The 27,472-nt window shown below is 44.6% G+C and overlaps 1 protein-coding gene across 4 annotated transcripts in view; it reads right to left on the bottom strand.

The window, feature by feature from the left end:
* SNTG2 (syntrophin gamma 2) overlaps nucleotides 1–27,472 on the bottom strand; it is a 196,142-nt gene that overhangs the window by 25,976 nt on the left and 142,694 nt on the right. For all 4 annotated transcript variants that reach the window (XM_067703830.1, XM_067703829.1, XM_067703828.1 and 1 more), the window contains 4 exons: nucleotides 22,114–22,243; nucleotides 20,491–20,529; nucleotides 13,623–13,739; nucleotides 4,492–4,563 (listed from right to left, as the gene is read on the bottom strand). In XM_067703830.1, the coding sequence (XP_067559931.1) occupies nucleotides 4,492–4,563; nucleotides 13,623–13,739; nucleotides 20,491–20,529; nucleotides 22,114–22,243 (358 nt within the window). The remainder of the gene's footprint in view (nucleotides 1–4,491; nucleotides 4,564–13,622; nucleotides 13,740–20,490; nucleotides 20,530–22,113; nucleotides 22,244–27,472) is intronic.

Consider the following 27,472-nt stretch of genomic DNA (forward strand, 5'->3'; position numbering starts at 1 on the left):
ATCCTAAATGAACACGGTACAGAGGCTGCACCTGTATTTTGGGGCCGCCAGATCCTTGGCCTCAGCCTGGCATATGCACAGAAACCCTTCAGGAAATAGGATATCAGGTCCTAAGTCGAGAAGAGCAAGATGTGAGTCACTGGCCTGACTTTTCAGGAACTCCGTCCATAACTACTGACCTTGAGTGTCAGGACTGACCACCAAAGAAGGACTCTTAGCAAGTGTTTGTGCGGGTGGCACCGTCGATGGTACGGCTATGTTCTTTCCTGTACTGGTGTAGGTGGGGGGCTGTGCGCTGCTATAGGAGAAAAACAGGCTTTGCAGTCAGACAGACAACGCTTGGGACCTTCCTGGCCAATTATCAGCTGTTACCTTGAGCTTTTCACTTCTCTCTAAGCCTAAATATCTGAACCATAAAATGGGGTGTAAGAGAGTGGTCGTCATGGGTTTAAAGGACAGCACGGATGAAGCGCGTAGCACCTGCATCCTCGCCCACGTGGCTTGTTTCTGTCTACATGGAGCCCACCGTCCACAGGCAGTGCGGAGTCGTGGCGTAGACTGAACGTTCACATCTAACGTATAGCGAACTGTCTCCCGACAAAGTCAGCGACTACACAATCCAGCATCAGGTTTCCAGCTACCCGCTCCTGATGTGGCCCCCCTGCCCAGACTGTGAGAAGACAGAAACCATCCTGGGTTCACTTTTCAGACAACAAAATGCAAAGACTATTTTAGAAAATTACCTGGATTTTTTCCTGCTTCTATTTATTTGAGACGATTAGAGCAACAATACAGGAAACTTAAAAGACAGATCATTCTATTATGATCTATCTTTTGTTATCTAATTTGTTTTTCTATTTCCTCCATGCAATGTCTCTTTGTACACATCATTCTATAAATGTGTAATGTGATTTTAATGGAGGACTTGACATATACGACCCTATTAGGACTTTATTTCTCAGTGGTCATCTGACAATTCTCCTAATGTTCACTACTTAAGAATATCATTAAATATTGCCATGCTCACAGCTATCTGACTCTTGCAAATTCCTTGCTTTGAGTCAGTTCTGAGGAGTGAGCTCATTTGATCGAGCAGTGAAGTGTCTGTCAGTCTTCACTTGAACGGACAAACCTCAGCTCTACGCGCAAGAACAAATAGAAGAGTTAAAAATAACGTTTGAACCACCTGAGGAATCCCAAGAAAGGACACTGAAGGATCTCATAGATGTGATTACTTTCTGCACCTCAAACTGTTGAGCCTCACAAAAGATAACGCGCTGTAGATGCTGCGACGTGAGTGAAATCACTGATCGATACACAGCTCATTTCCCTGGATATTTTCTGTAGCTTCTTTTGGAAGCAGGAGCTCAGGTCTTATGCACTGCAATGTGTCGTTAAGACTGAAAATCGGGAGCGATTACAAAATTAAAGGTCCCTGAGCTGCTGTGGCACCCCCCAAATCACTTCCCGCGGCCTGACCAGTGGCAAAGGCCCCTTCCTGACTCTGGGCGCCCCCTGCCGTCCCCGGAGCATTTATGGTAGGAAACCCATCCCTCTAAACCTCTCTCTGCCCCCTGGAAGTGCAGATCTTTTTAAAGCCTCCGCCGGTTCTACAGGGCGAGCCTGGGTGCCATCCACGCCCCTGGGGCGCGAATGCCCAGGAATGGGGCCCATCTTCCTGTCTCTGCGGGCGGGAGCCTCCCTCCGCGGGACCCAGGCCAGGCTGCACAGATACTTCCCTCCACGAAGACGGGAGAGAGGCTCCTCTTCCTTTGGGAGGGGCCCACCTGGGCCACACTCGCCCCTCACCCAGCTCGGGGACCCCTGCCCTTTGTTTCAGTGGAGTTGAGGTCGGTCTCTGCCCCCAGTGACGTCTTCCTTGTCTGTTTAACTTTGATGGGTCCAGGTTTTCTCTGACAGGACTTGAGGAGAATTGTATTCTCCTTATTCACAAGGCTGCACTTGAGAGGTGGCTGGAGAACAGGTCACAGGAGGACACTCCAGAGAGCTTCCCGGGAGGCCAGCGCTTCTGACAGGTGAGGCAGAACAGGATTTAGAGAGGTGGCATTTCAGGTCAAAGGTCGTGGACTGTTTACATTTTGATAGACCCTTCCTCGCACTGTCACCAACCGTTTCATCTTTGACAGTCTAATTGGCAAACATTATTTCATGGTTTCCACTGGCATTTCTTTTCACTTTAAAAAAATTTTTATTTTGTATTGGAGTATAGCTGATTAACAATGCTGTGTTAGTTTCAGGTGTACAGCAGGGAGACTCAGTTACACATATACATGTATGTATTCTTTTTCAAATTCTTTTCCCACTTAGGTTGTTACAGAGTATTGAGCAGAGTTCCCTGTGCTCTACAGTAGGTCCTTGTTGGTTATCAAAATGTAAACAGTCCACATCCTTTGACCTAGAAATTCCACCTCTCTAAATTTTTCCTGGTGATACACTTGCACACGTGTGAAATGAGTTATTACATTGTTTGTAATTGCAAACAAATGGGTACAAATTAAATATCCCTTGAGAAGGGCTTGGTAAAATGAAATATGATACATTCATGGAATTGAACACTGGGTAGCGGTTTCAAAGCGGGATCATCTCTTTGTGTATATTGAAGAAAGAGCCACAAGATAAACTGTAGGGCAGAAAGTGACGTGTGGAACAGTGCGCATGCTTCCATTTGCAGAGGGAAAAAGAATAGTGCACATATAAAAAAATAGCATCGGGTTCAGCCGAGCTTCAGGCCGAGGGAACCTGGACCCCACCTGCCTCCAGTGAGGCTTCTGCAACTTACTCCCCCTCTGTGCTTCTGGGTCTCGCCTGTCAGATGGAGATGACAAGGATTAAGTCCTCAGTTGGGGACAGGATTAACTCAGGATGTAGATGGAGCACTTAGCAGGGCTCCAGGAGGTTCACTCAGCAAAGATAAGGTATTATTCTCAAGGTGCTTTGCCAAACATATGAGTAAATTTGGTTCCACTGAAAAATGCAAACGGAATATTCTTACGTTGAGAGGGAATATTTATGCAGGAGGAGCCTCACTGCTGAGCAGTGTTTTTATGATTCACTGTGTGGAGGCTGTTTATGATTTAGGTCACGATTGCAATCAAGTCTGATTGATTCAATTTTCTCATCCCTTTCATGGTGAGTGTGAAATACAGACACATAATTTTAAGAACTGGAAAAAGGAATTTTGGGAGAGGAGGAAGTGTCATAGAAAAACACCACCACAACTACAAAACTTGATTTCTGGACTAAATATTAATGACTATACTTTGAAATGGTGATTATGAAAACAAATCATTAAAAAAATTCTACACTAAAGTGCTAGTTCTTACAATAATCATACATTATTTCAACTTTTGAAAGCTGAAGTAACTATTACAGATAATTTAAAATTCATACGTGCAAAATGACCAACATCAACAATTAAAGGCACCTGAGAAAAGGGGAGACTCTGTAAGATCACTGTTTACAGACTCCCAACAAGACACAGAATTCAATCTCCTTTTTTAAAATGCTGAATGCGATACATTTATTATGATTATTATTTACCCTGCATTGAGTTTAATACTTTTGCTGCAGCCATCCTCCTGGCTAATTTCACGATTTCAGTTACTTCATAGCATGTTTATTGATTAAAATTGTAAGGCCCATTGGCCCGGGTGAAAGGAGGCCCGGGGGATAAGAGAAAACATCGACCAGTATGAGGTAGGAGAGGCATTGGGACATAACAACCTCACCTGTTCTGGGAATCAACAAGAGACTCTAACTTCCTGCCCAGAAAACAATGGGCCGATGGGAAGGGAAAATGGGCTTACGCCCCACAGCAGACCAACCAACACCTGGCCCTGCTGTATCCTCACCAAATAAGGAATTACCCTGTATAGCAAACCACCCCCTCCCCTTGCAGGCCGCCTTCTGCTCTTACCCCAATAGAAATCCCCCTCATCCAGTACTGGGCGCGACTTCTCTGGCCCCTTTCTCTCGGACCAGTGAGCCTCGCCCAGGAGTGCTCCCTAATAAAGCTCACTTGAAGCTTTCCTCTGTTTCGCGGTGCCGTTTGTTAAGATCCGACCTTACAAAAATTTTTTTTCAATTTTTCTGAAAAGATATGCTGGATAAAAACAGAAGAGGCTCGATAGTTTATTAATGAAGAACACATATAAAATATGATGGTCCTATGAAGACATCCCAGTACCAAATGAACATCTCAGATGTCTGGAAAGCCATATAAACTAGTTGAAAATATAAAAAGGCCAGAATGAAATAATAAGGCACCTACATAAAAAAAAGAATAAGGACTTAAAAGTTCCTCTATGATACTCTTTTGTGGAATTCTGATGAAAGATTGTGGGATGAAGCTAGATGTTCATGTTATTTTACTACTTCAACAGACAGTGGGAAACAAATATTTCTCTCACTCTTTAAGCCCAAAGATCATCTTGTTAATATGAAAGCATCTAATGTGCAAAGGAAACTTACCTTGTGAACTTTAAATAGTACCTCACAGAGGTTATAGGTTTTTTCTGCTCGGACCCAGTCTAATGAGCTCACCTGCAAGAAATATAAAACAGACACATGAATCCTATGTGCTCTCACCCAGAATAAGGGGAACTGTGTGAGGTGATGGAGGTGCTAACTAACTTGACTGGGGGAACCACTTAGCAATAAATCCTATGTGCTCTCACCCCAAATAAGGGGAACTGTGTGAGGTGATGGAGGTGCTAACTAACTTGATTGTGGGAACCGCTTAACAATGTACATGGATATCAAATCATCACACTGTACACTTTAAATACATTCCATTTTTGTCAATCATACCTCGATAAAACTGGGAAAAAAATGTAAAGTATACATGCAAAGACACATACTATTTTTAGTATGAGAATTTAAACATTTACAACAATGGAGCTGGTCAATGTGTCTTTACCTTCATTAAATTCTAAACCAGGAGCAGGACAGTTGAGAAACTAAACTATATGCCACAGCAAGCTTTGCTGAGTAACTGCATGTCCCCGCTGGTGGCGTGAAGCATGAAGATGTTTAGATACATTATTGATACGAGAACCCAGTAACGGCGGAACTTGTCTATTACACACAATTGGGCATAATTTTAGGAATTCATTTTGGATGTCTTTTGCATTAATTTAAGGACCGATTTTAGGTTAAATTTAGAGACTCCTCACCCATTCTGCTACGCTCCTAACTTCTGTTAAGCAGCTGCTATCTGTGTGTCTGCATGGCCATCTGTGGTTTGAGCTGTCCCCTTCCATTTAGTTTTCATTGCTGATGGTCACTTTCCTTTCCCCCCGGAAGACCCCCTCTCCATGCCCGGCTCCCGTGCTCCTGGTGGCTGACTGCTCAGCCCAGGGTGGAGGTGCCCTCGGAGGTGAGTCGGTCCGTGCGTCTCACGCTCTGGGCCACGGTGACTGTTTCAAGGAGAATGTGCCACAGTCAGAGACACAGCTGACACTGAGAAGATGCTCGGACTTCTGGGATGGACCGCTTCTTCCATGGACTTAAAGGGAAACACTTCCACCCTGAGAGCCTTTGGAATCTTGTGGGGACCATGTAGCCATCAGTCACTACGATGTACCCGCACTGGTCATCAGCTGTGACACACACACGCCCACTAAGGCAGGATGGTGAGAACAGGGAAGATGGGGGGCCTGAGCTCTCTACCTGCCACTCACTTTCCTGTAAACCTAAAACACAAAGTTTATTAATTAATTTTCAAAAGCAGGTCTTTCTCTTCATTACCTTCTGCTTTGACAATTTTCTATTTATCTGACCACATCTGATTTGAAATAGAGCAGAGAGCGTAGCTCCTCAGATGTAGTACCTTGGCGTATTTTAATATTATTGTGGAACCCTTGTGTGGCCCCAGGACTGACACAGAGAGATATTCTATATTAGATGCATAATTGTCTAATATGCCTTCAGTCTACAAATCTTCACTTAAATTACTTCTTTCCAGGTAAATATTTTATTTTAAATGATAGAATATACTCCCCTAATTGACATCCTTAAAATTACTTCTAGTATTTCTTGCATATTCATAGGTAACTGCTATATAATTTATATGTTAATGTTATAAGATGCTATAAAATTGGTTTTATAAGTGTTACTTAACACATTTTAATGGTGTCTGAAAACATGAGTAGCTGAAACATTATTTCTCAGATTCCAATTTGCAAATCAGAAATGACAGTTCACGCTAAGGAAGGAGAGCTGAGCGCATGAGAAAGGCCAGAGAATCCTGGTTTAATGCAGCCTTTCCAGCATGCATCAGCACACAGGAGAGACCTGGGGTCACCACTCCCCACCGCCGGCTGTTTACTCTTCGTAGGTAACCCAGCCCCAGAAAACCCACTGCCTTCCCCCGCCCCACGCTGCTCCTTTCCTGTCTTCCAGCTCTTCTCCCTTCTGTTTCCTCGTTGCCTTCAACATCTCCCTTTCCCTCATCTTGAAGGAGCTCAGAAACCATCCTTGAAGACAGGACTTTCTCTTTAATTTTTCCTAATTCATTTGCCACAGTCTCTCTGGGCCTTTTAAAAGTTCATTTAGATATTCTGACACAATGTGTTGGCCACAAGGCTCCATCAGTGTGGTCGGGCTTTCTCGGCAAAGACTGCTGGCCCGGGGATGGAGGAGTGAGGCACCCAGGCTGGGGGGGTCTGAGAGCAGATCAGCAGGGACACTTGTAGATTCACTCCCCTGGAGCCACTTATTCTCATTCCAAAGAGAAATGGACCAGAGGCCCGCCTCCCACGCCCTCCCAAGAGAGCTGTTTATGTTGCCTGAACTCAGAGAGGCTTAAGGACTTCGAGCCCCTCCCGTGTGGCCCAAACCTCTGTGTACACAGAGCCCACCAGCCTCACTCGCCCTCCCGTGAGGCCCGGTCGGAGGGAAGATGCTGTGACTAATTAACAGTCCCCCTCACAGCCACAACCTCACATTTCATGTCAGAATAAAGGAGATCAGTAAACATATGTATTAAAAACTTAACATACGGTTGTTTCTGATTTGGGCAGTTCGCCTCCAGTGCGAGGATACAAAAATCCAAGGTCAGACAAAAACATGTGCAAATATTTAGGTGCAAATTCACTCGCCATATTTTGTGTATTGCGTTTACAATGAGAAGTTGCTGAACATTAAGAGTAAAATTTCTTCTGTTAAATTCAAATGCGCTGGAGTTTCAGACACACTTATGAATACACACATTAAGTCCCTCAGCGCTCCGTTTCATCCTGTGAGGTAGTCAGCTAGCATTTGCCACCCCCATCCTTAAACTGAGGAAAGTGCTGAACAGAGGGTGAGTTAGTGCCTGTGGCCCCACAGCCAGGAAACAGATTCTGTTTACAGCCCAAAGCTTCCAATCATCCACTTACAACTTTTTCTACTTCGGCTCTTTTCCCTAACATTTTGCAGAGTAAATATTTCCATTGTCTTATAAAATCTTTCAGGCCCCATTTTCTAATACGCTTGTGTTATTCTGGATAGTACAGGAAAATGATTTAAATCAGCACAATGCCATTGTGTAGCGGTCATTTTGATTTTTTTTTTTCTATTTAAAAAGTTACAGTGTTTCTGGTTCTGCATGAAAGGAGCTTGAGCATCACCACTCCTAAGTAACCATCAGCGTGAAGCGGAGCGGGTGGGAAAATCAACAACTCTTGTTGGATGCGTAACAGAGGGGAGGACACAGGGCCAACCGTGGCCCCCAAGCACATATATATTGACAGCAAGTGGATGGAGAAAATATTCCATGTTAACACTAATCAGAGGAAAGTAGAGGACTATTACTCTCCTACAGAGCACACTTTACAATAAGGAATGTTATCAGGGATAAAAAGTGTATGACATAAAGATGAACGGTCAATTCTCAAAGGAGACACAACAATACTTAACATGTGTGCACCTAACAACAGAGCGTCAGACCATGTGAGGCAAATACAACCTCCAACCATGTGAATGGAACTCGAAGCTTCCCCACTAAGACCAGGAACGAGCAAGGATGCCCCCTTTTCACCATCTAACTGGAAGTCCTTGCTGTGCTACATGGCAAGAACCACGTGCAAAAGGTGTACAGACTGGGAAGGAAGACATAAAACCGTCTTTGATTGCAGATCTTCTCTGTAGAAAACCTGAAGGAGTTGACCAAATGAAACAAACCAAAAACCTCCTGGAACTAATAAGCAATTATAGCAAGGTTGCAGAATATAAGGTTTACATACAAAAGTCAATCACATTCTTGTATGTGAACAGTGAACAATCAGAATTTGAAATTAAAAACATATTACCATTCATATTAACATCCCCAAAGTGAAATACTTAGTTGTAAGTTTAACAAAAACATACGAGATGTATATGAGGAAAACCACAAAACTTCTTTGATCAACAAAGTCAAAGTAGTAAACAAATGGAGGGACATTCTATGTTCATGGACAGGAAAACTCAACCTCGCCAAGACGTCAGTTCTTCCCAACTTGATTTACAGATGCAACACAATCCCAACCAAATTCCCAGGAAGTTATTTTGTGGATATTGACAAGCTGATTCTAAAGGTTATACGGAGGCAAAAGACCCCAAACGGGCAACACATTTGAAGGAGAAGAGCAAAGTCAGAGGCCAGAGACCACCTAACTATAAGATTTACTATAAAGACAGTGCGGTATTGGTGAAAGAAAAGACAAATCCATGGAACAGAATGGAGAGCCCAGAAACAGATGAATAGACTCATCTGATCTTTGCTAAAGAACCGTGGATACAGAGGAACTGCATATAAGAAGGGTGGATTATAAGTTATACTGAATTTTCCACTGTGTGGAGGGTCAGAGCCCCTAAATCCTCCATTGCTCAAGGGTCAACTGTATTCTCTTTAGAGGATTTGATGATATTTCCACATCACATAGCTCAGCCACAGAGCTTTAATGCTTATTATTAAATATTTATATTAATAGCTATATTAGACATTTATTTAAATACTTAATATTCACTTTACAGACTATCCAACCAGTAGCCAAGGGGCATCTCCTTCACGTTCGGCGTGATGCTAGATTCAACGGAGCCACGTTAAGAAGCTCCCAGGACGGCGGAAAATCAACAAGTTGGTTTGCGGCATTTATAACAGAGGAAACTCTCCATAAGCCAGCTTTCAACCTCACAGCACCTCTCAAGTAGCCATTTGCTTTGTGCTTTGCTTATAGGTGATATTTAGTAAGGAAATCTTAAAATTATATGAAGACATCAGGAAGTACACAAATAAATCAACTCAGTCTAATTTTTGGAGCGAATATTTATAAATACTGCTGGCTTCATCCTTTCATTTCTTCCTGGGAATTACTAGTATTGATTACCCTGGAAAATAGAAATTATGCAGATTCAGGAGAAGCAGATGGCTTCTGCAACTTGTGACCATGCAGAATCCAGTGAGATGACACGGAGGCTCATCTGGTCGCGCAGCATTAGGGACATCTACGTACTGATGCCTCCAAACTCATCCTGCCAGACAGATGTCGTCCCTGCACTAGAAACAAGGGTACCTAGCTCTACTTGAAAATCTCCTTGGGGCATCTCTAGATGTCTCCAGCTCAGGAACCCCCAGCGCTCACTACTGTGCCCCCCGTGGGGCTCCGTCTGGGGCGCCAGTGGCATCCCCACACGGCTGGAACCACAGCCACAGGCACCGAGTGGTCTGCACCTGTGTGCATGTCTCAGTGGGCTTCTTAAATTCTGCTGCGTTCTAGGGCTTCAGAGGCTGCGACGTGCTATACTGATGGGATGTACGATTTTATATTCACACCTAAAAATCACAGTGTGAAACTACAGGCTTTCTTCAGGACAAGACAGTTTTCATATTTCAGTGATGTGAGACTCTAATCTGCTAGCGGGCAAGTTTGAATGGATGCGAAAAACTTACATTAGCCTCTGGCTACCCTAACTCCAGTGTGATCCGTAAATGAACGCGGGGCTCATTCAGTCTCACAGGTCTGCATCCTGGACATCACTTCCAGACTCCCCTGGGGTCTTGCTTTTCCTTTACAAGTAACGGCATGAGATAAACATATAGAAAAGGCCTCCCTCTTTTTTTGATGTCGACAAAACTATAATTATCAAAAGATGTTGCTGCTGATGACCCTGAGAAGAGATGGGGGCGGGGTGGAAAGTGTCTCCTGCAGAAACTGTTAGGAATGCGAGTTAATGAAAGACGTACCTGCCAGGAAACGCCTTTACTGGGAGAAGGAGATGTCAGTTATAGGAAAAGACGAGAGGGCAGGTGTTTCTTTCTTCTTTTTTTTTTTTTTTAAATTGTGCAATTCAATGTTTTTTCGTATGTTCACAGTTGTGCAACTATCACCACAGTCAATTGTAGAAGATTTTCATCATCCCCCAAAGAAATCTTGTACCGTTTAGCTGTCACCCTCCGTCCTTCTCCACCCTCTCAGCCGTAGGCCGCCACTAAGCTACTTCCTGTTTCTATGGATTTGCCTGTTCTAGACACTTCACATACATGAAATCGTACAATATGTGGTCTTTTGTGACTGGCTTCTTTCACAGGTGTTTCTTTACTACGGGGTAATGCCGCCCTTTCTCCATATCAGAGACGCAACTCTGTCTCAGTGGAATTAGAAATCAGGTAAGGGAGGAGACCCTGGGCAGAGAGAAGAGTGGGCAGAGAGACAGAGAGAGTGACAGACAGACAGACAGACAAGCATTTCCTGCAAAGCACCTGCTTTCTGCAAACACCTTCTGAACGGGCCCCGCAGAAGAGACAATATGCTGCCGGATCCCACATAATCCAGAACCGGCAATCTCCGGATTTCCAGAACGTTCGGAATACGGGGCTGATGGCCACATGTAACTATCAGCTCACACGGGAGGCTCACGTCCAGCTGCAGGGAAGTGGAGTGGCTTTGCTAGGATTATGTGCAAAGTAAGCGAAATCCCCCAGGGCAAGACGCTAACGGGCAATCCAAGGAGCGGCCGCCAGCCCAGCACTGGATTCACCCAAACCTCAATTTACTGGTAAGAACTGGGCCAGTTCACCTCGGTTCACGGAGGAAACCAGGGTTCCTCGCGCGGCCCTTTCCATCTCTGAGGGTCCACCAGCTGCACCCAGAATCGGGGGGCAGGCGTCTGTGAAAAGACGCGGTGCATCCCGTGTGTGCCTAGAGTACCTGTAACGCAGAACACGTTGTCGCCAAACCAAAGGAAAGGGGGGAGTAGATTGTGAAAGCTGCTCACCGGTGCCGGGGAAGCCGGGTGGGGAGGGACCCCGGCCCCGACGGGGGCACCTGGGGAGGACTCAGCCCTCGGCCAGGCCAGAGCAGAGAGCTGAGCAGATTTCAAACTTCTAAGAACGATATTTACGGCAGCAGAAGGCCTGCCCCGGGCAAACCCGAGCAGCTGAGGTCAGCAATTGATTCGCATGATATATGCCGCTGGTGACACGGATCGATGCAAGAAGATGGGCCCTGGGATTTTAAAGTAAACAAGCCAAGCCTGGTGTTAATAAAGATGACATTATCCATATGGTGCTGTGGAGATCCCCTGAGCCCCCAGGTGAGAATTTCTGTCCATGAAATTGACACTGCCATGGGAAAGTGGATGAAATCGTCTTTCACTGTAACAGGTACAGAAATCTGATTAAATATTTAAAGCATTTCTCATAATTTAGAATGTTGTACTATGTAAGGAAAACTTACACCCTGAGAATATTAATTAACAAGAAAAGAAAAATTAGGAGAACTCTCAGGCGTGTGACCTGGGACATCAGTCACTTCCTCCCCCAGTTCTGCAGGGGGGAACCCTCCTTCCAGGTACATCGGGTGCAGGTAGGGTGACCCTTTCCTCCTCTCCCAACTGTCACAGGCCAGCGGGAGGTCCCCCTGCTTGGAGCCTCACGGTACTGATTCTCGATGCCCCTCCCTGGTCCACCAGTCATGCCCCAGCCGCCTTCCGCGTCACTCACTGCTGTAGCCGGAAGTGAGGCCACCGGGTTATCTGTGGTTATCCTTACGTTTACTTTGTTAGACAAACCGTAGAAAGTTACATTAGGCAACATGCTAAATAACATTATTGCATTTGAGAGGAACTCAATTATTATGCAAATCTGTAGGTAACCCTCCAGCATCAGTAAATTCACAGCCTTGGTTTATGAAAAGCTCGAGTCCCTGGTGGAATACTGGCCTGGGTCCTGGGGAGAGAAAAGAAGTCCGTGGGAAGAATGGTGAGGTCTGGTGGCATCCGTGCTTTAGTTCCCAGTGTTGTGTCACTGGTAATCCTTCAGTTTCAGCAAACAGACCACAGTTCTGTACGGGGTCAGCCCTCAGAAACCTGGAGGGAGGCTACGTAGGAATTCTCCTCCCCTGTGCGCAAGGTCTCTGTCAATCTTTTCTTAAACCATTTATTGAGGTATGACTGACGTTCAGAAAGCTGTACAAATTTAACGTATACAACTTGATGAATCTGAAGATGAGAAAACACCCAAGAAAGTATCACCCCCGTGTTTGCCATAAACGCATCCATCCCTCCAAAGTCAGAGAGGACACGTGCTGTGAGGGTGTGAGCAAAGGGGCCCTCGTGCACTGTTGGAGAGAACGTAAAATGGTGCAGCCGCTGTGGAGATGGTACGGACGTTCCTCAGAGAGATTAAACACAGAACTGCCGTACGATCCAGCAATCCCACTTCTGCACATTCACCCAAAGGAAATGAAACGTGAGCCTCAAGGCCCCTGCCCCCGCATGTTCATCACAGCGCCGCTCACAGCAGACAGGACACGACACAGTCACAGTGTCCACTGATGGATGGGCGGATAAAGAAGATGTGCTCTGTGCAGACAAGGGCACAGCATTCAGCCTTAGAAGGAAGGAAATCCCTTTATTTATCTGTAATGGCAGAAAAGTAACAGCACGGTAGCAAACGGCATCGAGCTGTTTCGACGCCTGAAGCTATCAGGTTCTGCTGCTCTTTGCAGCTCTGATGTTTGGACTCACACAAGGTGAAATTGCTTTAACTGACAAACTTGGAGGCAGGGCACACGCATTACATTTGGTCAGTTTTGGGAAAATGGCGCTGGTAGGAATTAGAAAATGAATTGTAAACTGTAGCATTCACCGTTAAATTTCTATCACGGGCCCTACTACATCAGGCTGTTTGTTTATTTTTATAAAACTTGGAAGATATGAGGGAAAAATAGCTTTTGAAGTTTCATTATTTGACCGTTAAATTAGAAATGTCTTAACAGAAGGGTTTTCTTCTGTTTTGTTTGTTTTCTGGATTCTTCAGCTATATACGTGATGCTCTAAGACATCTAAGCCTTTACATCCCCACGTCCCAGCCAGCTATTTTAAGCAGGAAAACACTCTAACGTCTTAACGGCTGTTCGATGGAAGGAAAACCATGGACTGGTGGATTTACGGATTTAGAGTAAGAAAAGCCAGCGGGTCCACACAGGAGCCCTTTCCATCTGCGTACGTAGGGGCGGAGGAGGACGGCCAGCTGGTTGTGCACCCTCTCTGGCCTCTTCCAAGCGCTAGATCAGATCCTTGCTTCTCTTACAAGAATGGTCTCCTCGGCATCCCTCCCAGAACCCCGGAGGCCTGCTTACCGGAGGAGAGGTGAAGACGTAGAAGGACGAGCCCTTCAGGGCCAGGAACTTGGATCTGAAGGTTTGAGAGGAGCTGGCCCCTCCCAGTCTCTCGCTGACCCACCCCACGTGGACGACCTGCGGAGCAAAACCTTCAGAATTAACAACCAGGCCTTAGGAGAAGCACAGGGCCACCGGGGCGGAGAGAGCAAGCAACACACCACGGGCCGCAGACAGGGACGGCGGAGCCCTCAGCCACGTCCAACCTCCGATCAAGTGGACGCCACAAAGATGTGTAATATCTGGGGTCAAACGTCCAGGCTTCTGCACTGGGCCGGGCTCGAAATTCGAGCTTCTCAGTTCTCTTAGGTTGGGCCAATGCTGGCCGTCTCAGCTGCCTCACACTTGTGCCTCCCATATGTAGATTTTTACAACCACAGTATTTAATTACATCCTATCAGGGGTTAGTATTTGTAATCTGTCTATGAGGTTGCAAAAGCAACTATTGTATTTTCCATTTTTGTAGTAAATATATCGTTAATACACGTGGGAGAAATGATTGTTTCTTTACAGTTCCACCTCCTAACAACAGTGAAAATAACACAACAATATTAGATTCCCACAACTGGCACCGACTATCTAGAGACACAAAATGCAAACTACAACGTACCAGAACATGTTTAAAAAGTTAACGGAAATAGTGATACAGTTTAAAAATTGAGCGCATGGATTTCAACTAGTACTAAGGGAAAATCCCTGTGCTGTCTCAGCTAAACTGTAATGTGACACGCACTTTGCTCATTTAAACAAACTCAGTAGTAAACTATCGTAGACAGGCCGAGGGCTTTAGGGGATGAACATCCTCTGCGCTGTCTGAAGGGGCTGCCCTCCAGGTCTGGGGACCGCAGCCCTCGGGAAGCGCCCTCACTGCAGCCGCGTGAAGTTACCTTAAGTTGGTACAAGACCACCTTGCTGAGCATCACCCAGGGGCAGTGGGCGTTTGGTAACGTTTTACAAACCAGCCATCACTGTAGGTCTCAAACGGCATGGTTAGCAGCATGGGTATATTTTTTTCTTAGTGCCTTTGTCAGCGCTCATGAGACATCCTGTGGTTCTGGACAATATTCACCCCGTTATCCTATTTCTGAGAGGGCTGCCTTCTCAGTAGTGGGGTGGGGACCACAGGTGACACTCAGTGAAAGCAGCTCTGGGGGCAGGAGCTCTGGACGTCAGGCTACACCAGGCCCGTCAAGGGCTCTGCGTTTCACGTCCTTATCTTCAGAAGTGGACGGATGCCGCTGCACACGCCTGTTCTGAGGCAGATGCAGCCGTTTGCACGGCGATACTCAGCATCACATGATGTCAGATCCTCTCGGCATCTCTAAGCAGGATCAGGGCTGTCTTTTCTGGGGCTCTCACGCTGCTTCCCTCTGGGTCTGCGTTAGACCACATGCTCTCTGAGGATGAGACCTGTGTCTTTACCTGTATCTACTCCACACCTGCAGGATTGGCAGGGAGGGCTCGTCCCCTAAAATTTCTTGAAAGAACCCATGTGTGGCTCTTCGTCTATCACTACCTGTGACTTTATGGGAAGTTAAATAATCACAGCAGGGAGGACCTGCGTATTGTATCCATCAGGTCGGCGGACTGGAAGCCTTTTGTTTTACTGATTACCCTCAAAGTGTGGAACCAGCATTTCTAGAAAGCACAGGAAATTGTTTAAATTCTAAATTATTGCACATTTTTAAGTCAGCCGCAAGCTCAACTATCTGCTTTGATACTATATTTATTACCAGGAATCTTACCAAGATGCTTTCAAACTACTAAGCTAGTGAGGGCTGGTGGGAACAGATTGCCATCCGGATGAGGAACTAAGTAATGGGAAGAAAACAGCCCCAGCGGGCCTCTAGCAGTGCGGCGTGAGGGTCCCGAAAACCTGTAAACACGTTCTTCTCTCCGCCAAGAACTCCGAAGAGACCAAGCTTCAGCTTTGGGTCTCAAAGGGGGCTGTAGGGAGGACAAACTCTGCTGGGTTTTCCTTTATTTTTAAATCATATATTCAAATGCTGACAAGTCTCCCACGGTCCTCTTTCTCTTCATGACATACTTAGTCACAGACTGCAGCGTAGATTCCACAAGGGATGAATGATGTGCTGGAACCTGATACACAGGAGCTTAATTTAAGACAGGGCTGTAATATGCACAGACAGGGAAATGTAGATAGATGAGAGATAGATAGTTAGATAGATGAGAGATAGCTAATGATAAGATATATAGATGATAGATAGATAGATGATAGATAGATATAGATAGATAGATGAGAGATAGCTAATGATAAGATATATAGATGATAGATAGATAGATGATAGATGATAGATAGATATAGATAGATAGATGAGAGATAGCTAATGATTAGATATATAGATGATAGATAGATATAGATAGATAGATGATAGGTAGCTAGCTAGCTAGATGACAGATTATAGATAGATGATAGATAGATGATAGATACAGATAGATAGATGATAAGTAGATGATATAGATAGATAGATAGATGATAGGTAGCTAATGATAAGATATATAGATGATAGATAGATATAGATAGAAAGATAGATGATAGGTAGCTAGCTAGCTAGATGACAGATTATAGATAGATGATAGATATAGATAGATAGATGATAAGTAGATGATATAGATAGATGATAGGTAGCTAATGATAAGATATATAGATGATAGATAGATAGATGATAGGTAGCTAGCTAGCTAGCTAGATGACAGATAGGTAGGTAGATAGATAGATGATAGGTAGAGAGGTAGATAGATATGACAGACGGATGGGTAGATTAGATTCACATTATAGACTGGTCGAGGGTGAGTAGAAAGCTGGAAGGGTAACTTCTAGGCTGACATGGAGAAGCTGGGATTCTTTTTCTAGCACAGCAGCAGCCAGCGTTCCTCTGTGCGGACAATTTGTCAAGGGAGAGATTTTCCATCTGATTCTCACTCAGCTGAGCGTTGCCCTGTTTCTCTGGAGACACAGACACCGGTTGTGGAGCCCCCCCCCCCACCCCTCGGTCCTGCCGTCTTCCTCCTCCAGGGCTGGGGCAGTGTCTTATTCTGCTGCTTCTCCTTCCCACACCTGGTTAATACAGTGCTGGGCACAGCATCCAACAGGAGTTACCTACCGAACTAGGAACTCCTTTTCTGGCCAAGATGGAAACATACAGATTGTTAATAACCTGAAACATCTATAAAGCGATGTGAAGTTAATGAAATTCCGTATGTAATTTAAGTCTGCCTATATTAATTAGCAAAGAAATAAGTTACCGCTTACCTATTACTGGAAACATTGGCTGCTTTAGGAAGCTTTTTTAGGTGTATGCAGTTCATAAATAATTCCAAGGGAAGCTAATTTTAAATTTCACATTATGAATTTTCTATGGCTTATTACATAATCCAAGAAATGTATATTAGAATTTTATGAACACCTACTTGTCCATCAGATAATAATTGTACAACTGCTCTGTTCCTTTTCACAGAAAAAGCTAGAATAACTTGAATTATTTAAGCCTCTTTTGGATTTGGTGATTAAGGTACCCATATTTCCTTTAATTCAGGTTTTCGGGAAGAAATTTATTTTGGAAAATAGATTCTTGCTGTTTTCGCAGGGTGAACACATGTCCTGGTTTTCCTGGGATGATTCTAAAGTTACTCCTGTTGTCTTAGTGTTACTTGTAGGTCAGTCTCCATCCCAGAAAGAAGTGTCCCAGTTCGGATGACAAATTACACAGTCATTTTACTTATCAGATATAAGAGTTAAGGCATAAGCCTTTTGTATTACCCTTCTTTCTGTTTTCTTTGGTTTTTGTCAATTTCAGTGGTTGTCAATATCTTTATTTTTTCTTATTTATCCAATATTATTTTTTGCTACATACCAAAATCAATAATTAATTGTTCAAAATGAGAAAAAAATCCTTCCTTTTTCAATAGGGCCCAACACCATAAATCTAAACTCCTATAATGCATACAAAATGTTTAGTTTTTGGAGAAAACGTGAAAGCATCCTCTACTGAAATCTCGGCAAATTGGGGCAGGGGTTAGTTCTTTTACAACCTCGCATAGTGAGGCCTGTCTCTGATGTTTCTTTCCAGATAAACAAATTCAAGCCTTTAAGTAAATTCAAAGTTATACAGAAATTTTAAAGTTAAAAAACGACTTTAGATTACCCTTTGCAACTTTCTTCTCTTATAGATTAAGAAACTAGGGCTCAGGTGTTAATGTGTTCCAACTGCACCACCAGAGAAGGGATTAGGTGGGATTAGAATCCAGGTTTGATTCACCTAAGGCCACCAACACTGATATCACACAAACGTGGCTTCGTATATGACAAACTTTCACTAACATAAAACCAAAGCGAAATCACTCCACTGCCTTTGAACCATGATTCATTCCATGTCCTTTGTGTTGGGAGTTTTGCTCCTCAGATAGTTTTAACTTCCCCTGAACCGTCTTGATTGTCTCTTGTGAGTCAGTGGGAAAGAGGAGTTAAATTTCTAAACAAAACAGAACACGCTTCGGTTTCCAGACTGGGGCCCTTCCCAGACGGCCTGGCGGTCAGGTACAGCCGCAGAAACGCAGAGTGCGCGCCAAATGCGTCAAGTTCAGGTCCTGGGAGAGCTGCTCAGGCCTCAGGGCAATGGGCATTCACGTGTGCCCGCACGTAACTGTCCCCAAACCACTGACCATGCATGACGTGTTTGGGAAGTCGGGGACGGGACGCCTCCCCTCTGTGACAGGACATGGAGAAACTGAAGGAAGGGCTCCACCTGCAGGGCACTCTCTCCTGTGCTCCTGAAGCGGAGCAGGGCCCGTGGGGCTCCGGGGGCCTGGAAGCCTTTCTGTGCTCCCCGTTTCCTGTTTGTAGGAAATAGGCAGCATTCAGCCTCCAAGACCCTCCCCGCGTTCCAAAGGGCAGGTTCAAACAGTTGCTAATCAGGGAAGGGAGGGGATGCAGAGACAAGGGAGGAGCCCTCAGGAAACAATAGTGCAGGCTTGGGGCAGGGCCCTGGTTCCCCTCAAGGGATACACATAACAATGTCTTTGAGTTCTTCTGCAGAACTAAAACCCCCAACAAATGGAAGATGTTAGTACTCTTCATTCCACAGAGAAGGCCACAGTTCCGGAACCTTGAGAACCACAGGAGCCCATCCCAGACCGCCTGACGCCGAATGATCTCTGGGTTGAAGGAATGCAAGCCCTGCAGGCACCCTGATACTTTCCAGCAGCCCTGCCTCCTGACCATAAGACTCCGCACTACCGCCTCCAGGTCAGGACACACAGTTTTGAGGGCATTAGCCCGCTGTGGCCCGCTTTGCCAGGCGAAGCAATAAAGCTCTTCTTTCCTACTTTACCCAAACTCTGTCTCTGAGATTCAATTCGGTGCCCGTGTACATAGGCCGACTTTTGGTAGCAGTCTTGGAAGAGCCTCTGATTCACGACAAAAAGGACCCCCCGGGACACTTTGCTAGTTTTGCTTGTGCCAACAGAAATCCAATTTCAAATGGCAAATTATTCTCGGAGACAAAAACACCAATTTGGTCTATTGTCCCAGCAGCTTTGGTAAATAAATCCAGAGAAGACAGGCTTTAAGTGTGAACTACGGGGAGGTGTGTCCTCAGGGGAAAAGTCCAAGAGAAACTTCTGTCTCAGAAACACTAAGCCCAGCAGAAAAGCTGTATTTTAGGCGTAAGAATATGAAATGAGTCCTACAGTAATCTGAAGACACTTATGGGACCATTACTCATTAAATAGCTACCCACCCTCATTTAGCTATGTAAACAAAAATAGCTGTTCATAAATTTAGGAAAACATTACAACAAATAAAAGTTAGAAGAACCTTTCTTAGTGTTTCTTATCTAATTTAGAAATGTTGACTAGAGGGGTTTAACCTAAAACATGGTCCCAATTTCCTATCTTTTTCAGGAAACATTTGATTGGCAGGTACTTACTCTCCTGAATGCCTTCCATTTTAACGTAAATGTTATCACTCAGCTCTGTGTAAAGGGCGTCTCTGAGTGCTATTTAAAGCAAACTGAACACATTCCTTTAGTCTGCTTAACTCGAGCCTACAAGGTCTACTGCCTCAGACCTATACGAAAGACACAACCAGAAAGCTAAGAAGCTATACATCTTAAAAAGTTCACACTTACAGCTTGAACTATGACTTTATCAAAAAGGAAACAGAAAAATAATGTAGTGACTTCCAAGTGTATTTACCTGATACACAGCTAAGCACTTACAGACCTAGTACATGAGCAGTCCTTGAATTAGAAAACCAGGCGTATTACAGGTTGGCCTCTGCTCTCGGAACGAACGAGCCGAGGCTCCTGAAGGCGCAGGGCTACCACCCCCAGAACACGCGGCCTCCAGGTGGACAAGGGCCAGCGCGGGCACAGGGGTGGGGTGCTTCCTTCGCACCCGTGACAGTAGCTCCCAGTCAAAGCCTCCCAGAGTGAAACCTCCTGAACGAGGACGTGAGCTAAGAAAATCACAGGATGCTGAAGACTCCCGATTACACGGGTGAGTCTCAGCTGTCAAACCTCTAAGCTTCAACAGTCACATCTAGGTTGTCATTTCACCACGATTCCTTAGCAAATGTACGTGCCGGTAGATCACTGAGAACACGGCACACTCAGGTCAGAACGATTCCCCCTGCGCTATTTCCAGGACAAACGAGTAGCTTCCTGGAGTTAACACTGAGGGTGAGGATGGACTTCAGTCCGATGTGTGCTAATGCTTTCCTGTCAAAACTTCCAAACCAAATCTCAAAAACAGAAAGAGGCTGCCTTCGGGGACATCGTATAATCAACACAAAACCCACGAATCCTACCTGGTCACAAGGAGAGCAGCATTGATTTGCCATCTTCATCTGTAGAGAGAGGGAAGCGAGGAGTCAGTATGACCATGTATTGATGTCATAATTTTTCAACCTAACTGGCAACTGGATTTAATTAGCTGCATGAAGTGTCCCTGCATGAAACGTTTCCTTTATGAGGTATTTCTTACCTGAAAACCAAACCAGAGCATGTACAGATGTCTGGCAACGACTCTCATAACAGAAAACCCAAGACTAGCGTATCGACGCTACTGTTTCAAGCATCAGCTCTTTACTAAGTGAAGCCCTGGGGCAGCGGATGCTTAAATGTCCACGTCTGAAATAATTGGGGAAAATGATTTCTGTACTACATGGTCTTAGGTAATTACAGTTTTCACAGTTCACATTTGATTCTCCCAGCAATCCTGCAAAATTTAACCAGTGAGGACATGAAGGTCCAGAGTAATAACGAGGTCAAGCTACCCAGTTGGAAAGTGGCTTTGAATCCACAGTTCCAGCTCGGAAGTGTCTGCGTCTCCTTTCCTCTGCTCTGCCCAGTAGCTGCGATGTGTGAGATTCATCTAGGACCATGTATTTCTGCCAATAACAAGCTACCACCACCTGGGTTTTTCTTTTCCTTTTATCCGTCCAGATACCTTTGGAATTCAAAATGTCAAGTTGGAAAACTGAGGTCTTAGAGAGGGTCTAGTACCTCCTATGTAGCTGAGAGCCTCTGAGGTCTTCGGAATAGAAATCTCACATTGCTGCTTCCCTGATATTTCGAAGTGCTCAGGCGAGCTCTGGTTAGTAGTCTCCAGGAGTGAGGCAGGTGTGAGACTACGCCGTGTGCATCCAGACCCCCGGGGTCCTCCTGCCACCAGCTGCCCTGGGCCACAGCAGGCCCTGGGGTGCAAATGTGGACAACGGGGCAAGTCACCTGCAGGGGCTGAGAACAAGGAAACGGGTCCACGGCCTCCTCGGGCCAAGGGCTGGTCCTTGCACGAGCCTCCCGCAGCTGTGGCCATCAACTTACTGCCGCGATACAGCGGCTGCTTTAGGGAACTGAGTACTTTATTCATGTTTTACTCTCACCCCATCTAGTTTTATTGTTTCATTTTGAAGTTTCATATTGACCTTGATCATCAAACAGATCACTCAAAGAGACAGAGCGTTCTTCTTTCCTGGGTGCCTGCGGTGATCCACTGAGAAGGGATGTTTGTGGTGGAGGTGCCTCTTTATAAGTTTCCTTAATGTTCTGGAGAATTACGTATTTAACCCAATTGGGTTCCCCAAATAAAAACGTCACGTTACATCAATGCATTTGGATAGCGTATATATAAAATTACATGCACACAAATACTTCTGTGTAGGTGCGTGGAAAGGAAGAGGGAGAGACAGAACCAGCAGGGAGGTGTCCAGAGGTTTGATTCAGTCTACACTCTTATACCAGGAAACTTTTAGATGACTTAATCTTTAACTTTTTTAGTCAAAGGTTTGTTATGTTGAAAAAAAAGTGCATGTTCTTCTGTTTAATGTTATTACCAACTGTTTCAGGATTCACCATAAGTAACAAAACATCATAATTCTTTTCGTGGATTAAAGAGCAAAAACAGGGACATGGAAAGTCTCCGTGCTCACTTTTTGCAGCGTCAGGTCGCTGATGTTGGCAGACACGGCCCTCAGCCAGGCGGTGCTCTCCTGCGCGGTGTAAAACCAAAGCCTTCCCGAGCTCGCCCCATCCAGGGCCCGCACCTCAAATGCACTGGACCTGCAGGAGGAGGACAGGAGATGCTGGAAGGAGGGCCCTGGGATCCGATGCCCCAGGACCGGGAGAAGGCGGCGCCCACTCAGCCCTGCTCAGCACCAACCTGCAGTCACCGCGGGAAACACAGCTCACAGCCGTGGGCACAGCCTAACCCATCTCCGTATCTTAGGTAGGTTTACTGAAATTCAGTTCAAAACGCTGAAATCCCTATTTCTAATTTAATAAACACATGAAAGGCAGCTCCTGTAGGAAATACACTTGCTCTTAGAGCAGGGCTGGAGTTACTGTTTTGTGGGGTCCTTAGCAGTGATTCTTTCGGAGACCACTTATCATGGTCTGAAGGCTCTTGACCCCGTGACGATGGAGCAGGTCAAACACCACCATTCCTCAGCGTCGATGGTGTTTTAGGACCACACGTATACGTCTGATTTACAACAGAGCTTTTGAAGAAGTTGGTTCTCCTTTATTTTTAACCATGAGAATCAGCCTGCCACAAACCCACCCATGGCAAATCATTCATAACGGTGACATCACTGTCTCTAATTCAGTAGTTCTCCCCTATCATGCAAGCCGTTTTTTCCAGAGATAATTTCCATATAACTATTGCTATAGACTGATGTGTGTATTCCCCAAAACCTACATGTTAAAGCCCTAGTCCCCAGTGTGGGTATATTTGGAGATGGGACCCCTAAGGAGAGAAGCTTAGGTGAGGTCAGAAGGGCGGGCCTGATCCAACAGGACTGGGGGCCCTAGAAGAAGAGGGCCCAGAACTCCGTTCCATATGAGGACACAGTGAGAAGACAGCCGTCAGCGAGCCAGGAGGACAGTGCTCACCAGACACAACCCTCTGGAACTTTGATCTTGGACTTCCAGCCTCCAGAACTGTGAGAAAATAAATTGCTGTTGTTCGAGCACCATCCCCTCCCCGCCCAACCCCCGCCGTCTGGTGTTTTGCTAAGGCAGCCTGAACTGAGGGACACAACCCTTACAACAAAAGAATGTCACTTACACGTCTGTTCGTTTTCTCTTAAGAAAAATGCACACTAACCCTTGCAGCTTATATCTCCACGGCCTTAAGAAGACAACTGAAAGGCTAAAAATGACAAAACAAACTTTTTTTAAACAAGGTTGGCACTAAATTATGTTTTAATAGTCTTTCAGATGTGGGTTCAATCATGGTTTCATACGGGAAAGGATACAAGGGCGGGAGAAGGAAGTAGAGACATTATAAACCAGCCCTGCACGTTCTTGGGCCAAATCTACCAACCGGAGTTTCTCTGATTAAACAATCCGTCTGTCTTTTTCATAAGTAGATATCCCTGACTACGTACCATTCCCACCCTAATCAGCACTGCTTGAATCAGAACATAAGGTTCATTTACAGACAAGTGTGTTATTGTCCCTGCACCCCGCACCCACCCGGGCTCAGTAATTTTACCTGGCGAGGGGGTGAGGGACAGGCAACAAAACCTACAGCTCCTGGTCAATTTCCACAGGAAGTGACTTCATTTGCAGTAGAATGTGGAGAAGTTCAAGGTCACGGGCACTTCAAAAACAGGAGCAGTTTCGGTGAAAGGCAATTAGAAAGAGTTTCATAAATTAAATGAATACAGGCTGAACTGCTGGCCGGCTAATTCTCAGGAGAAAACCGGAGACTAAAACAGCTGGAAGGAGCTCTCCTGTGGTCAGAACAAATCTCAGACACCGACCCCAGGAACTAGTTCTTCAAAGGAACCCAGATTTGACTGGAATATTCTGCCGATCCATTATACCACAAAGCTTTGATGAAAATGATAGACCAAGCCGCTGGAAATGAGTGAAGTTGAACAGCCGGGTGTGGTCACAGGAAGAAACCAACCTCGGGCTTAACAGGACTGCGGGGAGAGCGGTGCCCAGACTTCACTAAAATGATCCAGCCGGTCACTAAACAATAAACAACAAACTGCAGGTAGGGGTGTGGCGTGAGGACCTGCACCCGGAGCTGCTGGAGACAGGACAGTGCGCCGCGCCGCCTGGGGAAAAGCAGGCACGGAAGGTGTCTGCGAGGTGACCAGACGTCACATCAGGCAGAAAGACTTCAAAACAGTCATTGTAAACACGTCCAAGAAACTAGAGGAAAGCTTGCTTAAAGAAGTAAAGGTACAATGACAACGTCACTTCAAATACAGAATGTTAGTAACGAGACAGCAGCTACAAAAGCGAGCAAATGAGTGTATTAGGGTGAACAAGTATAATAACGGAAAAAAATTTTACTAGAGAGCTTGACAGGAGGTTTCAACTGACAAAGAATTAGCAAACTTGAAGACAGATCAATAGAGTTTATGCAATCCAAGTAAGAGACAGAAGAAGGAGTGAAGAGAAACGGTCAGAACCTCTGACACTCAAACTAGAAAATGAAGAAAAGGTCTCCTGTTACTGCACGGAGGTTCCCCAAATGTTGCCGTATCTATTTGGTTTATAGTGTTGTTCAAGTCTTCTGTTTTCTTCCTGATGTTCTGCCTGGTTTTTCCATACACTATTAAAACTGGTGTATTGAAGCCTCTGACTATTACTGTTGAATTGTTTGTTTTGCCTTTCAGTACTGTTAGTTATAGTTTCATGTATTTTGGTGTTCTGTTTTTAGGTGCATATATATTTATAATTGTTATATCTTCCTGATGGATTAAACATTCATCTTTTTAAAATGTCCCTCTTTATTGCTAATAACATTTTCAGTTTTAAATTCTATTTTCTATGATATTAGTAAAGCTACTGCATCCTTGTGTTTGCTGTTTGTATATTTTTTCCCATCTTTTATTTTCAATCTATTCGTTTCTCTGAATCTAAAGTGTGTCTCTTGAAGACAGAATACAGTCGGATCTTGTTTTTTCTACTCAGTCTGAAAATCTTCACCTTCTAACTGGATTATTCAATCGTGCAAATGTAATTTTATTATTGGTATAGTTAGATTTATGTCTGCCAATTTACTTTTCATTTTCTACGTGTCTCAAATCTGTTCTGTTCCTCTTTCCCTGCTTTCTTTTATAGTATGTGAATATCTTCTAATTAAGCATTTACATTTCTTTAATGATTTTAAATATATATGTGTATATACATACAAATAAAGATCAAAACATAAAGCAAGCAGAAGGAAGAAAATAATGAAGATTAGAGCTGGACTTAATGAAGCAGAGAGAGAAAAACAACAGAGAAAATCAATGTAACCAAAATCTGGTTCTTTAAAAAGAACAGCAAAATGGACAAAGTTTTAGCTATACTGACCAAGAAAAAAGAAAGAAGAATCAAAATACTAGAATAACAGGTGAAAGTGGAGATATTACCATCAATATTACAGAAGCAAAAAGGATTATAAAGGAATCCTTGAACAATTGTATACCAATAAATGAGATAAATTAGATGAAATCCTAGAAAATACAAACTACCAAAGTTGATTCAGGGAGAAATCTGAATAGACAATATTACAAGTTTAGAAATTGAATTTTTAACCAAAAAACTAACCACATAGAAAAGCTGAGGCCCAGATGGCTTTACCACTGAGTTCTACTAAACATTCAGAGAAGAATTAATAACGATTAGTCACAAACTGTCCCCAAAATAGAATAGAACATTTCCCAAATTAGTTTATGAGGCCAATACAACCTTAATACCCAAACCACAAGTCATCACAAGAAAACTACAGACCAATATCTGTTTTGAATATGGATGCAAATATCCTCCGTGAAATACTAGGAAACTCCATCCAGGAACATCTATTGAGAATTATATACCACCATCAATGGGAGTTACCCCAGGAATTCAGTCAGTTTGACATCTGGAAATGTTATGCATCATAGCAACAGAATAAAAAAAAAAATCACACAATCATCTCAACAGATGCAGAAAAAGCACTTGACAAAATCCAAAATGCTTTCATGCTAGAAAACACTCAACAAACCACGACTAAAGGGGAGTGTTCTCAGTCTGATATAGAGCTTCTACAAAAGCCCATGTGGGGGTGTAGACAGTCGCTCTCTGAGGAACATGGATGAGATTTGAATCCATCATGTTCGTGCTTCAGCTGTGTGAGACAAGCTAGACGCCTAACCTTTAAAAGATCCTTGTCTACACAACGGGTCTTGAAATGCCAATTATACCACAAATGGAAATATTGGGAGAAACAAGTGGGGTAACGTAAATATGGTTATACCAAACCCACAGATCCTATACAAACATTGCTACCAGTGAGGTTATCTGTCAAGCAAAGCAATACAAATTAAACATTATATGAGCAGAAACGGTGAAAGTGTTGGCATGAATGCTGATGATAGATGCCAACGTACCAACATAGTATGAAAACAAATTCGCACTTTGGCTTATTGTACAAAAGTCATATTAATTAGAGGCAATGACACAAACTCTGTGCGTGTATGCCCGAACGATGGATGGACATTCATGTCTCCTGATTGACTCTGAGGTTTTATTTTCTCAGCTTTTCACTTGTGCGGTGTTCAGGCTCCCCTACAACGTCCCTCCCCCGTCCACAGGCGGATCCTGTCTCATGGTTCTACGGTCATGGCATTTGCTCAGGATTCTCAGGACTTTAATCCCATGGTCAAGGTCACAGTCAGAACTAGAAATCCCAGAGTACTCGGGACTCAGCGTGCTCTGAGGTCACATGTCAGCTTTGAAAACTCAGCAGTAAAACCTACACCCAGAGAAGGTAGAGTATTTGGCGTGTGTGTTTCCCGGGTAGAAACGAAGCCAAGCCCCAGACACCACTGTCAAGGGCCAGGGAAGGAATGACCCTGCCCGTGCCTTTGGAAAGCCTACCTGCTTCCAGGATTCCTTCGAGACCTGAGAGGATTTTTGATTTTCGAAGAGAAAACTGGTGAGACGGTTTCATACTGTGGGAAATGAGTCGATTCACAGTTTCTGGCTAAGCAAAAGAAATCTATTCCAATAAGGCTCAAAGTACGTGTATCTTAACCTATTAGAAGATTGAGGAACTGAAAGTTCAATGTTGAGTCTGCACTGCCTTTGGAGGAGGAGGGGTCTGCATCTTCTCTTCCTACCCCTTCACCCCCCCCACTTCTCCTCAGATGACGGCTCCCCCCAGCATCCTGCTGCTCCCCTCCCGCCCCCGCAGACGCCAGCTCCCCAGCCCTGCCCAGACCCTCCCACAGTCCCTCCTGAGACACTCTGCATCAGTACCTTTACCAGGCCAGCTGCTGGAGGCTGCTGGTGACCTCACAG

Source organism: Pseudorca crassidens, chromosome 14, assembly GCF_039906515.1.
Source record: "Pseudorca crassidens isolate mPseCra1 chromosome 14, mPseCra1.hap1, whole genome shotgun sequence".
Taxonomy (NCBI): domain Eukaryota; kingdom Metazoa; phylum Chordata; class Mammalia; order Artiodactyla; family Delphinidae; genus Pseudorca; species Pseudorca crassidens.